This window comes from Leucopleurus acutus, assembly GCF_964270905.1.
Source record: "Leucopleurus acutus genome assembly, chromosome: 12".
Classification (NCBI taxonomy): domain Eukaryota; kingdom Metazoa; phylum Chordata; class Mammalia; order Artiodactyla; family Delphinidae; genus Leucopleurus; species Leucopleurus acutus.
Window position 1 is genome coordinate 42,386,060 of NC_139154.1, and position 16,703 is coordinate 42,402,762.

Genomic DNA, 16,703 nt, shown 5'->3' on the forward strand with positions numbered 1-16,703 from the left:
TTGTCACTCCCTGCTCAAGAATTCATGACGATTTCCTATTGTTAACCACAGCATTGCTTCAAGGACCTCATTCTTTGAGGTGCTCATCAAATACAACTGTAAGAAAACATGGTAGCTGATGCCACAGCCTCAGCCCCAATCTCCCAGGCCCTCCTACTCATCCTAGTGTAAGTCTATTCACCTCTCCTTCCCCTTACCAGCCCAAGGCACTGCATCCAGTGCTGTGCTTTTCACCAGTATTTATCTTTGAAATCTTGATTTCCGTCCTGATTTAAAGCTACTGAGATAGAAACTAATTTTTTCTCAGGCTTACTCTCTTTCCAAACAATAAATGGGACATGTTTTCTCAGCATGATCTTACTTGATCATGGAATAGATCCATGGTGGTGTATTCTTCTCCACTGTTTACCATTCTTTCCATAAGCCCTGTCTGGCCGTGACCTAGGTTCTGGATACACAATAAAGACCTGGTCCTGAACTTGAAGGGAATCTCCTACTCAACTGCAGGGGCACCAGCACTGCTCCTAAAATGTCTGCTGAGGTGGGAAAACCACAATCTTCTCAAGCAGCACTTGTCTTGCCTAGGAAGTCAGACGGCCATGTCCATGAGGAGTTATCGGGCAGACTCAGGCTGAATTCTGTGAGTGGTATCAGGAGTTGGGTGAGACCCTCTGGGTTTCTGATTTCTAAATACCTACTTTGAGGAGACTTCAGCTTGTCTTAACATTGTTGTGCACGCAGATGCCAGAAGGATTGATTTAGAAGGCCAACAGGCATTATCTGTCTCAATTAAATGCTTCCCTTGCTATAATAAGCCAAGTTGGCAGAAATTACTGAGGAGTGTTACTGTGGCTTCAAGTCACATCAGTCGGATGGACCCATACAGAACGCTTTTCCTCACTTGGCTATCACTAGAGCTCACCTCTCAAAGCAAGCAGATACCCATAAAATATCCAAGGCGACTCTTCAATCTTACACTCAGCAAAACATCAATATAGGGCTTCCCTGGTGGCGCAGTGGTTGAGAATCTGCCTGCCAATGCAGGGGACACGGGTTTGAGCCCTGGTCCAGGAAGATCCCACATGCCGCGGAGCAACTAAGCCCGTGCACCACAACTACTGAGCCTGTGCTCTAGAGCCCGTGAGCCACAACTACTGAGCCTGCGCTCTAGAGCCTTCAAGCCACAGCTACTGAAGCCCGCGCACCTAGAGACCGTGCTGCGCAACAAGAAAAGCCACCGCAGTGAGAGGCCTGCGCACGGCAATGAAGAGTAGCCCCCGCTCGCTGCAACTAGAGAAAGCCCGCATGCAGCAACGAAGACACAACACAGCCAAAAATTAATAAGTAAAATAAATAAATTAAAAAAAGAAATCAATATATTGGCAGACCACTCTTTTTACTGAAGCATAATCCCAGAACCAAGGGCTCCCAAACTACTCAGTGAAAATGATGCAAGGGATGGCTGTGAGGAATGGCAGAGACCAAAAACCTCAGTGGCTTCTGAGCCTCTAATATGCTTTCCTAGGTGTGTGTGTTTGTGAGAGATTTTCCCACCACATTGCCTTTGATTTCCTCGCGTTGCCTCCATCCTGGCAGCCATACACATCAGGGCAAAGCTACTGTTACCTATATTAGTACCAAGAAAAAAAGACTAACTGTACAAAGAAAAAGAATTAAAATGCTGTAAAGTTCCTTACTCATATCTTCAGTAGTTTTCCTACTTAGTGATTTACCTGCAGCTTGAATCGAGAGCTCATTTGCAGAAACACGAGCTCCAAGCCAAATGTTTTGAGGCTGTATGTAGGCAAATTAAAAACAAAAAACCCCTTTTCAAAAGTTAACTGTAACAGGAGGCACTGAGTACTCACTGCCCCTGCATGTCACACATATTTTCATTTAATCCTCACAATTTTAGGAGGTGGGTATTTCTTCCCTTGCCTACACATGAGGAAATTAAAGCTTAAAAGATGAAAGTGCTTGCCTAACAATGTAAAACTAAAGGAACCTGGGCAGTCTAGTTCCAGAATCCAAACTGAACCATTACATGCTAATGCCCAGAAAAATTTGAATCTTAAGGTAGCCAATTTCTTTCTTAAACTATCAAATAGAGTACAGAGCTATTTCATTTAAGTTCCTGGTAAATATTTAGAAAAGAAAGTTGTATGACTGGAACATAAACAAGAAATTATCTACAGGATGTGGAGGTAATAAAGTTCAACAAATATTCAACTTAATTTTGAGCTTCCCACAGGATCCATCCTGTAGTTGTAAGGTTCTTAGCATCAAAAGTCCTCTCAGATCTGAGGTTCTGTGGGAAGTCAGGATATTATTCCTACTGTGCAGATAGATAACTTAAAGGCCTAAAGGGTTACCACACAGACCACACGCCTCAGGGCCCAACCTAGGCCTAACCCACTCCTTTTCCCTCAGCAGTGCCTTCCAGAGGCCCACTGCAGCCTCTTCCAAGTGGGCACTATTCCTTCTCACCTCTGTCTAGAGATGAATTTACTAAATGTCTGTAGCATCCAAATCCCATCACATATGTTAATCCAGTCCTTTCAAGTCAGATGGGTAAGACAGACACTGAATGCTGCTCCTCAGGGCTTCCTCTGCCTTCCTCCCCTACTCGCCCACCCCCTTCTGAGAAACCACTGTCATTAGGGCAAATATTATAGAACACTACCCAGGTCACTTGAGGAAACTACTTTTTTGAAGTTGATAAGCTAGGGTGGGAGGACATGACATTTATTTCCTTTTTAGGATCCTTAATTTCATCACTGCAAGTGGCACAAGTAAACAACTCCAGAGGGGCTTTCAGTTTGTAACAGAAGGAAACCAGGATAAAATTAAAATGGAGGATAAACAATGTGTATGATGAAAACTCCTTTTCCCATTTAGTTTTATAAGATCACCATTTTGGATTCTACTGAATTATCTGTATAGATTAAAAAAAATTAGCTATAGAAGGGACAGGAAAATGGAAACAGTATTAGCAGCGGTTGAGAATTAGGTTCTAGGTATCTTTTTATATATATTCTCAATTCTTAAAACCATGGATTTAAAAATAGTTCCATCTCATAGTAAAGATGAAGGCTCTGAGGCTAACACACCCAAGTTCACAAGGTTTGTAAACAGTAAGGTTAACTTTAAATCCGTGCCTGAACCCAAACTGTACTTAGTCTCCTGAAGTGCATGTGGAAAGGAAACAAACACGTGTGGGTAAAGATATGTGATTTAATTTGATCCTCAAAAACCATCATTTTATCAGTATCATTTTACCAGTAAGGAAACAGGCTTAAAGTTTCATCATACGAGGTGTGTAATCACGCTATGTAATTAGATTATGAATATTAAAAGACAGAATTAATACCATCAGTGTAATCATCAGTGGCCCTAGACTAGCATCCATGTGATAAAGATATTTTTGTTTTCCTTCAATCAGAGTAAATCTGAATGGTCAATGGAACTGTAATTGAGGTACAGAGGGGTATTTTATCTAGAGAAAAACACAAGACCAGATTTATTTCATACAATGTTATTCACACATTTTTCATTTTCTAATTTATACATAATATACAAAGAAGTGAAGATAACATTATTTCATATGAACCAATAAGAGCCAGGACTTAAGACAAACTGGTCCAGAAACAATCCATATCAAGACACCCAAGAGCAAAGCCTAAGTGGTTCTGCCTAATTAAGTTTATTCTGAAATGTCATTTTCAGATTATACCAAAACTCCACGCCAATTTATTAAAAGGTGGAATTAGAGAGGTGGGCACCAAAAATATCAGACCGCAAAATTTCTAGAAAATACAATAAACCCTAAAATACTGGGAAGATTGGTTGTCAACACTGGGATACATGGGAACATCAGGAACCCAAGACAACTGTTCAGTTTCCCAATGTGCCATTCTCTAGGACTTTCTAAATTTGCAGAAATAATTTGCCTGTGTGAACAGAAGATAAGGATAAAGGAAAACCGGGAATTCAACTGTGCAAATCCAGGAAAGTCACCACCAATCTGCAACAAGGACAACTTTGATCCTGAAACCATGAGCTGATACTGGGAACAAAAGTTCAACACAGGTCCAAGACATTCTGAGGCTGGCAAAACAAAGTGGGGAAGAGTGGCAGAGAGCAGTTCTGTATGGAGGGAAAAAAGCTCTGTTACTGTGCCTGGGACATGCTGATGAACTAGTGTGACTATGAGAAGGGACCGTGACACTGACAAGTGGTTAAATTTTATGGCCTCAACACGAAATGTTGGGTTATTAGTAAACTAGAATAACTCAACATCAAACATGAAAAAGTATGCCTGGCACCCCAAACTTCATGCCGTTATTCTTAGGTTCATGATATGAACAGCTATGTGAAAAAACCTTTATATTCAATATTGTGCTCAGAAGATTGCTTTTCTTCTGCAGACTTCTAATAAAAAAATCCCTTACATGTTCAATTGAAAGAGACAGCATGGTTCATTAGTTTTTAGCTTTAAACATAAGTGGGTCAACATAAAAGTTTTATACAAAATACTGACTTCAACAAAATACAAAGCACTTTCTTTATCTTTCAGAAACTGAATATACAAAGCAAGTTTTTTTTTCCAAAATATTTTCATAGGCAAAGGATTAAAAACGATTTTAATTATACATATATGGTCACAATTTTGCCTTAAAAAGATTGTTGGGAAATGTACATAAGGCCGCTTGTAAATGTACATCATGTTACTGTTATGTCTTATGTCCAGAGAAAAAATGTTATCATACAGATTTGCTATTACTTGGGAGTAGGCTATTCAAAAATACAGTACTCTTCTGTACAAAGAAAAAAGTCACATCACATTTAATAAGATGGAAAAAGCATTGGCCTCCATGGTAACCAAATATCTCAGTCCAATACTTTCTATTATGCACAATACCCTGACTTCTTGAAAGTGATCCAAATCCTAGCATGTCCATATTAACAGAGTCAACAACTATGTTATAAAACAAAATGTTTTTCACAATAATAAAAAGAAAGCTGGTTCATACTTCTGAAACCATATAAAGATAAAAAATTTTTAAAAAATCACTCTTGATTTGGAGAAATAAATTTACATTATACAACACTATATGCCAGGTCAGAGGGCAGGGACATAAATGTACACTAAAATGCAAATGTTTCCCAAAGAGATAAAACAAATTCCATTTACAGCATTAAGGTTTACAAATGTACACCTGTACAACCAAAGAAAACATCATTACTAAATTAGCAAGGCTTTTTATAATAAACATTGAAACAAGATTTGCTTTCAAAGTGTAAACTTACATCTATTACTACACACACACAATGCATATATTTATAGGAAGCAAAAAAAGCTATTTGAATATGTAATCATGCTTAAATGTTGAGCTATCAAATTCACTTTTCAGTGGCCCCTTTTCACCTCTATCTTGTTCCTACTTTCTGAATCTACTATGAAAAAGCAAAATAAATCTCAACACTTTTTCAACATGTCCTTGTAATTCTATAAGCAAAACAATATACAAATCTCCACTCTTTCTCATCGCAAACCAAACTGAAAAGTTAAAATGGAACTTAACTTTTCGTTTAGCGTACTTAACTGGATGGAAGTGTCACCATGATTTTGTTTTTTCTACCTCTTACAACAATTACATATGTAAGTATATACAATACTTCTGTACATTGCCAGAGACATTTTGGGGCAGTATTTGTATTAAAACCACATCTACTGTAAATAATGTAAGTTCATTTCAAATCATTTAATTCTTGTCTTACTTGCCGAGTTTTTATTTGCATGATAGTTTGTGAATTACCAAAATACAACTTAACTTTCTTTTAAAAATATTAATAATATTTATGCAGTTGACTGTTAATCTGTTATAAAAGGCTTCACACAAAGGACAAAAAAAAAAAACCCATAAGGACTATATTTCTATATACATTTCTATAAACCTGTTGTGCTATGGGGTCCGTAGACCTACCAGACTGCAAGCCAGTTTATTAAAAGAATACTGTACTTTTTCCTTTAAAAACTATTTTTGTGACTTTACAAGGTAAAAATTTACAAAATATGTGACAGCATTTTTTGATACAGTTACATCATATACAGGCATTCTGTGCTTTGCCAGCAATCCAATCTGATAGGTCTCCACTCAGGGCTGAATATAATTTATAATTCACCACCCCCCACCCCCAAATATACACAAGAACCTTAAAAATTTACAAATGGATGAATAAAGTCAATAAATAGTTTCACTTTAAAAAAAATTTGAAGATTCATAGTTGAGTTGTGTTTTGATAATTCACAAAAGAAACGTTCCTCTCACATGGTTACATTATCTTCTCTTTTTCCTTTACAGCATTCCATTTGGTGGTCCTCCAATAGGCCCCAGATCTGGGCTATTTTTCAAATAATATTTTTCCAACTTGGCCAGTATATGCTTCCCATATGTGTATTTGCGCAAAGTAGTAATGTGAGGTCGAATCTGAAAAATAAATGATCTGCTTAGGAAATCTAAGTTATTTTAGTTTCTGATTCCTTAAAAAAGTGCCCCCAAATTTGGGTGATTTGGAAGAATAACTGAAATTTTAAAATTCAAATCCAAAGAAAGTTGTTTGCAAAAGCAGTTCTGTTCCACTCAATCTCTCCCAACTTCTACTCTCAAAATTGTTCAGTGAATAAACAAACCACTATTCCTATAAACTACTACACATGCAAACAGTAGAGGGGCTCCAAACATAGCAGAGAAGTATCACTAATGAGCTATTATATTCTAAGGTTTACGAGGGCAAAATTCTATAACTCTAAGCAACTGGACAAAAATTCAATATAAAATGGAGCAAAAGACATGAACAAGCAATCAGACGTGTGATAGCTAATACATTTAACACGTTCAGTATCTCCTTAATTGTTTTAAAAATGCAAATGAGAAGAATCATATCATTATCTTTCCATCCAGACTGGCAAAGATTTTATAAATAATAACTGGTATTGATAAGATAACAGTAAAACAGGCACTCTTCTCAAATACTACATAGATCTACAAACTTGTACAAGATTTCTGGAGAGCTACTTGGCAGAAATCTACTAAAATGTAACATGTTCACATACTCTGTGCCAGCAATTCCACATCTAGGGATTTACCTTACAAAAACACTTAATTATGCAAAGTTGTTTATATAAACACTGCTAAGAAGTTATTAAATAATCAAAATGCCCTAAATATGATATTGATTAAATAATGTAGTTGTTAAAAATAAGACTGAAAAAAATGTTATAGTTATATATTCTTAAGCAGAAATACTAAATTTTTAAAAACACAGAAAATCAAGAGGGCAAAAATACTACCAGTGTTCTTTTTAACAGTAAGTTTTCCTGTGGAAATTAATGATTTCTTAAAGAATCATTTGATTCTAGCAGGACAGAGAGAGAAAACAGCTTAATTGATTAAAAAAAAATCAAACCGATATAAATTTTCTCTTTAAGAAAATTTACTAGGTTAGTGAGAAAATCTAATCAGATTTTAAAATCAATGTTCAGCCAATGTATTATGGCAAATCAAATATACCTAAATAAGACGGTGAAGGGAAAAACAATGCTAACTAACGGTAGGTAAATAGATGAGAAAAGAATGTGATTTTACTGAGTTGATTACCTTAAGAATTTAATAAAGGGGTATTCCATACCTACATCTGCCAACGGTTTCCCACTGATTTTAAATGTTTTTCTGGACTTGAGGATATGGGGAGGGGGAAGGGTGAGCTGTGACAAAGCGAGAGAGAGGCATGGACATATATACACTACCAAACGTAAAATAGATAGCTAGTGGGAAGCAGCCGCATAGCACAGGGAGATCAGCTAGGTGCTTTGTGACCACCTAGAGGGGTGGGATAGGGAGGGTGGGAGGGAGGGAGACGCAAGAGGGAAGAGATATGGGATCATATGTATATGTATAACTGATTCAGTTTGTTATAAAGCAGAAACTAACACACCATTGTAAAGCAATTATACCCCAATAAAGATGTAAAAAAAAAAATTTTTTTTCTGCAGTTGTAACAATTCTGAGGAAATTAAAGCCTAGGGAAGTTAAATGAGTAGCCTGAAGTCACACAAATTGAATCATCTATTTTAAGTGCTACAAACTGTATTACCTTGTGCATGATTATCTTTCTCTGAGCAGGTTCAGCCATATCAATCATCTTCTGAACTACATAGTTGGCATACTGGTCCTTCATCATGGTGTATAAGGCACTGTGAGGACCATCATTCTGGCAGCAAACTTCATCAATCAGTAATGCTCTCTCAGCACGGGAGGCATGAGTAACACACTTTTCTACTACATTGCTAAAAATTTAAAGGACATACACAAAAAGTTATTTTGTTATATTTAATAGAAAAATTTCCTTGGTTTTTGAAAGTACCTGCTCAACACACTGGAAGACAGAAGAGTCAAAATAGGATTCTCTTGTAATTCTCTTACAGTTACTTTCAAAACAGAAATTAATATCATAGAAGAACCCATATTGGATATCTGTAAGTTTAATTACAGGCCTCAAAATTATAATTAAATAATAAATAAAATTGTAATTCAAGGGGGGGGGAGTAGATCATTAATAAGGTCTAAGGCTTTCATGAACATGCACTAAATAAATTAGATTTGCATTTATTTACACATCTTGGGGAGAAATAATTTTCCAAATACAGATTTCAAAAATGGAATATATGAGGGCAAACCAATTTGTCGTGTAAATTCTATAAGAACAAAAGCAACATTCTATTATGTACCTTTTGCCTCTACTAAAAAAGACTATATTCCAATGCTATATTCTATATGCATTTCTGTGCTTACCAATAAAAGCCAGAGAGTTGAAAGACTTGACCCCTGGAATTAGAAAATAACGCAATACCTGGCAAATTTGTGTTGACTCAGGGCTAAGACCTTTCCTCTGATTTCAGAAACAATTTTGCTCTTGTCTTCAGGTCGACCATGTTCCAATACATGCTGAATAACATAATTGCCATACTGATCCTAAGTGCAGATATTAAAAAATTACTTTCCTTAAGAATAATGGTAATTCTTTAAAAAGATATTCATCAATTTTCTAAAAATCCAATAGTACAATCAGGAGAATACCACAGGTTTTGTCTCACTGAGTCTTTCTATAATGTGTTAACAATAAATTATATTTCCTTTTTAAAAAATCAGAATATTTTCAAAAACATATAAACATTTCAAAATATTAGGGAGTTTATACCTGTACCAACTGCTCTGTATGTTGGTGAAGTTCTTCTAAGATAGGTAAGGTCTGTTCTGCAGTGCAGTGCTCTAGGATGCGCTGGATTACTCTGCAGCCATAAGGATGAGTTGAAAGTACAAACACCTTAAAACAATTAGAAGAAATAAATTTCCATTTTGTGACATTTTTGGAAGGACAGGTTTTTGATAACATGCTGAATTAATTTAAAATAGAATGGGGAATTCACATTTATTGATAATATGCCAACTGTCATGTGACAAAGGCTGGGAAGCAGGGTACTGAATTTAGGAGCTAATGGACATCCTTTTTGTTTGTTTTTATACTGATTTTTAAAAAACTTTTTGTTTTATATTGGAGTATAGCCGATTAACAATGTTGTAATACTTTCAGGTACACAGCAAAGCGATTCAGCCATACATATACATGTATCCATTCTCCCCCAAACTCCCCTCCTATCCACGCTGCCACATAACATTAAGCAGAGTTCCCTGCGTTATACAGTAGGTCCTCGTTGGTTATCCATTTGATATACAGCAGTGTGTACATGTCAATCCCACGCTCCCTAACTATCCCTTCCCTCACTGCCGGTAACCATAAGTTCACTAACGGATATTTTGATCAAAAGGAACCTAATCAGAAGATGGAAGGCATGTGATAATGACAAGGAATGGATTGTGCAGTAGGGGTAGTGCATGTTGTAATTAGAAGCTATTAATTATTATGTTATTAATTACTAACTGATATTTATTTTGCCTTTTATTATACAGTCCTAAGTCTTCTTCCCTCCTCTCCCTCTCCCAGAAAATTTGGAAAACACGGTTGGGTTTACAATTCTAACAGTAGTTGTCTTCCTTTACTTCTTAGAGTAATATAAATTAAACTCATATTTCTACATTTTTCAGCTGCAAAAAATGAAGCTATCTATTGACTCACTCTATAAAAGAGGCAGAAATTAATGCACATTCAGTATTTATCTCCTATTTTTGTATGAAAGTACTGGGTATTATCTTTTGATTTATAAAAAACATGTCAATTAACACTCAAATTCTAACTAATTAGAAGCCAAAAATCAATCTTACTTGTCCTTTGAAAGCATCAATGATGAACTGTAGTGACTGTGGTTGAACACATTCAATACATTTTTGTACAACATGGTTTCCATTTTGATCTTTCACACATTTCAGTACATGACCATCTAGCTCCTTTACCATTTCACTCTGCAAAAGAGAAGACATTTAAATTACCTCACCAAACAGCATAGAAGGATTTTACATAAAAGTACTGAGATAGGAACAAAAGTATACTCAAAAATTTGTTTGCAATTTTTTATACGTCAAAGTTTAAAATTCCCACCCCATCCCCCAAAGTGTAATAAGCAGAAGCCACTGAAGGTGAGAATTACTAAAACATTTTACAGGATTATAATGTAAATGATACCTGCTGAAATATAACTTAGTGGTACTCAATTTGCTATATACTACTATCTTCACTGTGTACACCTTCCACTTATCTTTCTCAGCTGACAACTAAGATAATGATTTTAGAATTCTACGTTTTTTTATCCACTTAGCATACCCCTTCCCCTAAATAATAATTATTATTATCATTTTTTGGCTGTGCCGCACAGCATGCGGGATCTTAGTTCCCCAACCAGGGATTGAACCTGTGCCCCCTGCAGTGGAAGCGAGGAGTCCTAACTACTGGACTGCCAGGGAATTCCCCCAAGTAATTATTTTTGATGGCTCCTTGAGTTTATCAAGTGACCGGAAAAGGGTAAGGAGCTGAGTGAGCACTGATGGGCTATGTGATTTTCATGTAATATCTCAATTATGAGAAGAAATTATTGTTGAGCACTTTTACTCTTCTTTTTAATAATCTTATAACAAAGAACTTGATTCAGGGAATTCCTTGGCAGTCGAGGCGTTAGGACTCTGAGCTTCCATTGCTGGGGCCTGTGTTTGATCCCTGGTCGGGGAAATAAGATCCCAGCTTGGTGTGGCCAAAAAACAAAATAAGAACCTGACTCAATATAACTTTCCTTTATCATTTGATACCTTCTTCAGGGACAGATTCTCAGGAGATTTTAGATTTTTGCTCATTTAATGGGCAAAAATGACAACTTTCAATTTTATATTTGATTACTAATAAGGTTAAACTTATTTACAGTAAGGTTTATTTACTAAGTGCATTTTCTTTTAACTAACAATCTTAATATTTTTCTCATAAGTTTGTAAGACTTCATTAAATAAACATCTTAATCCTTAGGGGAAAATATAGGTAGCCACACAATAACCTGCGTGCCTTTTTAGTGCCACAGGAAATAGTATTGTGAAGAAATGGAGTACACCTAGTGTAAACATATTCACTTTTTTTTTTTTGGCTGCGCCGTGCAGCATGCAGGGTTTTAGTTCCCTGACCAGGGATCGAACCCATGTCCTCCGCAGTGGAAGTGCAGAGCCCTAACCACTGGACCACTAGGGAATTCCCGGTATTCATATTTAAAATTTCTCTCACCCAGGGACTTCCCTGGTAGCGCAGAGGTTAAGAATCCACCTGCCAATGCAGGGGACACGGGTTTGATCCCTGGTCCGGGAAGATCCCACATGCCATGGAGCAACTAAGCCTGTGCGCCACAACTACGGAGCCTGCGCTCTAGAGCCCACCAGACACAAATACGGAGCCCGCACGCCACGACTACTGAAGTCCACATGCTCCAGGGCCTGCATGCTGCAACTACCGAAGCCCGCACGCCTAAAGCCCATGCTCGGCAACAAAGGAAGCCACTGCAACGAGAAGCCGCGCACCACAACAAAGAGTAGCACCTGCTTGCTGCAACTAGAGAAAGCCCACGCGCAGGAACGAAGACCCAACACAGCCAAAAAAAATCCCCAAAACTCTCTCACCCAAAAAACTCTCAACTGTATTCTGACATAACTAGAGGAATCCTTGAAGTCAAGATATCTCACAAATGTTAGTTATAAACTAAAAATATGGACTAAATTACAAAATCAAATGTACTTAAGAATCCAAACAGGAGGGAATTCCCTGGTGGTCCAGAGGTTAGGACCCTGCACTCTCACTGCTGAGGGCCTGGGTTCGATCCCTTGTCAAGGAACTAAAATCCCATAAGCCATGCAGAGCCGGGTGGGGGAAGAATCCAAAGAGGAAATGTAATACCATTAATCATCTGAAGCTTACTCCCAATGTTTTATATTTTCAAATATTAAAGACACGTAAAATATCGGGTTTTTTTTAAGAGAAAGAATTGGAAAATTTTACTCAAGCCAAACTTGAGGATTATAACCTGGGAAGGGCATCTCAGAAAGCTCTGAGAACTGTTCCCAAAATATCTTTAAAGTATCTATACCAGTCTGAGAGTTAAGAGCAGAGAAGTTCTAAGTACCAATACAGTCAAACTGTTAATCTAATCTCTCTCCATTATGACACATCTTCAATGACTCTAAAACTCAGGATTTCCTCAAGAGGAACAATGCTATTTTCTCACAGATGTTCACTGCTGTGATTAATGTATATACATAACACATACATATCCATCCATCCATCCATCTATCCATCCATATATATTATTGCCTTTAATTCTGGAATTTATCATATGAATGTAGGTTGAAAGTCAGAGCCAATCTCTTTCCAAACTTACTAATTACCAATACCTTTTAAGAAATAATTATTTTCTTTACTCTTACTACATTTCATTGTAATACATAAACCACTTATATACAGTATCTATGGGAGGTTATGAATTTCACTTTAAAAGTCTGTTTACCTCATGCGCAAACCATGCTTATTAATTAGTGATGCTACAGTTTCTTTAAAAAATCTAGTGGATAAGCAATTTTCCTCATCCCCTACTCTCCTTAATATCCCTGTCTATTTAAAATAATTTAAAAATTTATTTTGATCATTTACAAGAAAATTCCTAGGAGTACATAATTGGAATTGTACTAATCCCTTTTTTACTTAAAATACTTAGACCTTTCCATCCAAGAACATGGTATACTTCCCAATTAATTTATATGTGCTCTCTTTTCTCTTAAAGAACTGTAAATCTTGTTAAGAGGATGTTTGAGGCTACTTTTCCTGTTGAATGAAATTTTTAAAACTTTGTATATACTTTTTTTTTTTTTTTGGGCCACGTTGCGCAGCTTGTTGGATCTTAGTTCCCTGACAAGGAACTGAACCACTCCCTCAGCAGTGAAAGCACGGAGTCCTAACCACTGGACCACCAGGGAATTCCCTGTATATACATTTTTAACTGGCATATAGGAATACAATTGGTTTTAAAATATTTATTCTTATGATAGAAGTTTAAGTGTAATCCAAATAAACACTGGAAATAGTAAAATGTATTCCTGATACTACAGAAAATCAAGTGAGTAGTGGTAGCAGAAACACCTACCATCTAGCACTCTGCTTGACATAGAGTAGGTACTCACTTTCACTTAGAAATGAAAAGATGAAGAAAATGAACAAAGGACAGATCAAAGATGTGTTGTGTAACTTTCAATTAATTACATACTGTTTGAGATACATTTTAAAAAATATTTTAGTCTGTGGAAATATTTAACATTTCACTCCAAGATTACTGTAAGATAAAAATTTAAAAATTGGATAAAATAATACAAAAATTTTGTCTTAACTTACAATTACCTGCTGGTCAGATGAAATAGACTCTAATGCTTTCTGAATAACACGGCAGCCATACATCTGCAATGCTAAGGGTAGAACATGACCACGAATACGAGTAGCCAGGGCTAATTTTTGATCCAAACTCCCAAACTGACAGAAAAAAAAAATTAATAAAAATGACTATAATATTACTTTGTTAAACTTGAATAACCCACTGTTTGCAGTCTATTTAATCTATTTATAAAATATCACATTTGGCAATTATGTAGGGAGAAGGCATTTAGGTAAAAGCGAATTAAGATAGACCCAGAGATGCTTGAAATAATATCACTTTTTAGAGGGTAAGTCATTCTATCTACTATTTCCTTTTTACTAACATATTAACCACCTGTTATTCTTTTAAAGTAAACATCTTCACTCTTCATTTCAAATAAACACCCCCACTGTCTTCTAATAAAATGAATTTCTGAGGCATACATTCAGACCAGATAATTCTCAACTATATTCTGACTGTGGAGAAAATCTGTTAAGTCAAGCTACAACATAGATGTTTAGTTATAAACTAAAAAATTTTCTGAATTACAAAATAAATGACACCTAACAAATCCACATAAAGACTGTACTACTATTCATTAATGGCTTCACATAAGACTTACTCCTAATGCTTTATATTTTCAAATATATTTCAAATATTAATCAGGATTGGTATTAAACTTCTCATTTAATGTAAGACCATACACTTAAAAAATATATACCATAAAATATGACATTTTAACCATTTTTATTTCAGTGGCATTGACTATATTCTCACCATGTGCAATCACCACCACAATCTGATTCCAAATCTCTTCCATTGCCCCAAACAGAAACACTGTACTCTTTAAGCAATAACCCCCTATTCCCCCTCTTACCCCAACCGGTCTACTAGTAAGACTAGGAAACCCTAGTCGACTTTATGTCTCTATGAATTTGCTTATTCTAGGTATTTCACATAAATCGAGCCCTGTAATGTTTGTTCTTTTGTACCTGGCTTATTTCACTTAGTTCCATCCATGTGTAAGCATGTATCAAAGCTTCATTCCTTCTTATGGCTGAACAATATTCTACTGCATGTATATACCACATTCTGTTTATACATTCATCTGCTGGACTGTTTCCACCTTTGGGCTATTATAAACAATGCTGAAATGAACATTGGTGTTTAAGTCCTTGTTTTCAATCCTTTTGGGTATACACCTAGGATGGAATTGCTGGGTTATATGGTAATTTTATGTTTAGTTTTTTGAGGAATTGCCAAACTTTTCCACAGTGGCTGCACCATTTTACATTCCCATCAACAATGTACAAGGGTTCTCATTTCTCCACATCTTCATCAACATTCGTTATTTTCTGTGTTTTAAATTACAGCCATCCCACTAGATGTAAAATAGACTCTCCTTGTGGTTTTGATTTGCATTTCCCTAATGATTAAGGGTGCTGAGCTTCTTTTCATGTGCTTACTGCACATCTGAATATCTCCTACGGGGAAACGTCTATTCAAGCCCTTTGTCCATTTTTTAACTGAGGTGTCTTTCCGTTGTTGAGTTTCAGGAATTCTTCATATATTCTGGATATAAAATCTTTATCAGACATATGATCTGTAAATATTTTCTCCCAAGCTCACATATTTTTATATGAAAATAAACTCACCCAACTTTCAGAGCTTTTCTAAGCATTAAGCATATACAAACATGTATGTGTGCTTACCTCAAAAAATTTCTGTATAACATAGTTGCCAAAAACATCTGTCATTAATTGATAGGCTGCTTGTAGAATTTCATTAAATACCATCTGTCGCTCAGCTGGAGTAGCTCTCTCTAGCTTTTGCTGTATGAATCTATGTGGGAAAAATTTTAATGCCATGACAGTATATTGATAATAAGCTCTGGCAATATCTGAATCTGACTCGAGTATTATACACCCTGATATATATTGGATATGTGTGTGTGTGTGTGTGTGTGTGTGTGTGTGTGTGTGTGTGTGTGTGTGTGTGTGTATACATATCCACATAAATAAAATCATTTCCAGAAATAGTACTAAAACATTTTATTCAATTTAAAATAAAAAGAACAAAAGTTATGGAGCATTTCTTTGTTAACACCTTAATTTAAAATAACTTCTAGTTAGACTGGCAAAAAATCTGGATGTGAAGATGTTTAATGCCTCTTAAGTTAGTTCTGGTTCTATTAGAATCAATGAAAAACTACAAAGATATTACTGGTATTCATTTATTTTTAATAATCATATTATTACTAAATATTTTTAGAACATAATAAAAGAAACCTTTAGAAATAAAATTCATGAGACACAACTTGATTCCTAACTAAGCTAGCCACTGTGGACTTCCTTGGTGGTCCAGTGGTTAAGACTCCGTGCTCCCAATGTAGGGGGCATGGGTTCGATCCCTGGTTGGGGAAGATCCCGCATGCCACGGCCAAAAAAAACGCTAGCCATTGTGAGTGACACAATTTGCTACTCTTAAGGAACTTTAAGAACTTTCAACCATAGGGAGATAAAATCTGTATGCAACTATATAATCAAAAATTACTTTAAAAAATTTTAGATTTACTTTAAAAAGATACCTCAAATTTAATAAATGTGTTAGAATTCTACTACTATTTTCCTTTCTGTGTATTATCTTGAGAACACTAATTTGCATGTACCTCAAGCATTACAGTACACGTGGTCTGTTTAATGTAAACTTTGTTTTAAACATTTTTTTAGACAAAGTATATATCAGGGACACAAGTCCA

General features: G+C 35.9%; 1 protein-coding gene across 10 annotated transcripts in view; it reads right to left on the reverse strand.

Moving 5' to 3' along the window:
• Positions 1 to 3,300: 3,300 nt before the first annotated feature.
• Positions 3,301 to 16,703, reverse strand: part of PUM2 (pumilio RNA binding family member 2) — a 92,417-nt gene continuing 79,014 nt past the window's right edge. For 6 of the 10 annotated variants that reach the window (XM_082851836.1, XM_082851830.1, XM_082851831.1 and 3 more), the window contains 7 exons: positions 15,658 to 15,787; positions 13,927 to 14,061; positions 10,344 to 10,481; positions 9,262 to 9,387; positions 8,914 to 9,035; positions 8,158 to 8,350; positions 3,301 to 6,491 (listed from right to left, as the gene is read on the reverse strand). In XM_082851836.1, the coding sequence (XP_082707962.1) occupies positions 6,360 to 6,491; positions 8,158 to 8,350; positions 8,914 to 9,035; positions 9,262 to 9,387; positions 10,344 to 10,481; positions 13,927 to 14,061; positions 15,658 to 15,787 (976 nt within the window). In that variant the 3' untranslated portion in view covers positions 3,301 to 6,359. The remainder of the gene's footprint in view (positions 6,492 to 8,157; positions 8,351 to 8,913; positions 9,036 to 9,261; positions 9,388 to 10,343; positions 10,482 to 13,926; positions 14,062 to 15,657; positions 15,788 to 16,703) is intronic. The other 4 variants (XM_082851828.1, XM_082851832.1, XM_082851834.1 and 1 more) reach the window with 1 other exon arrangement.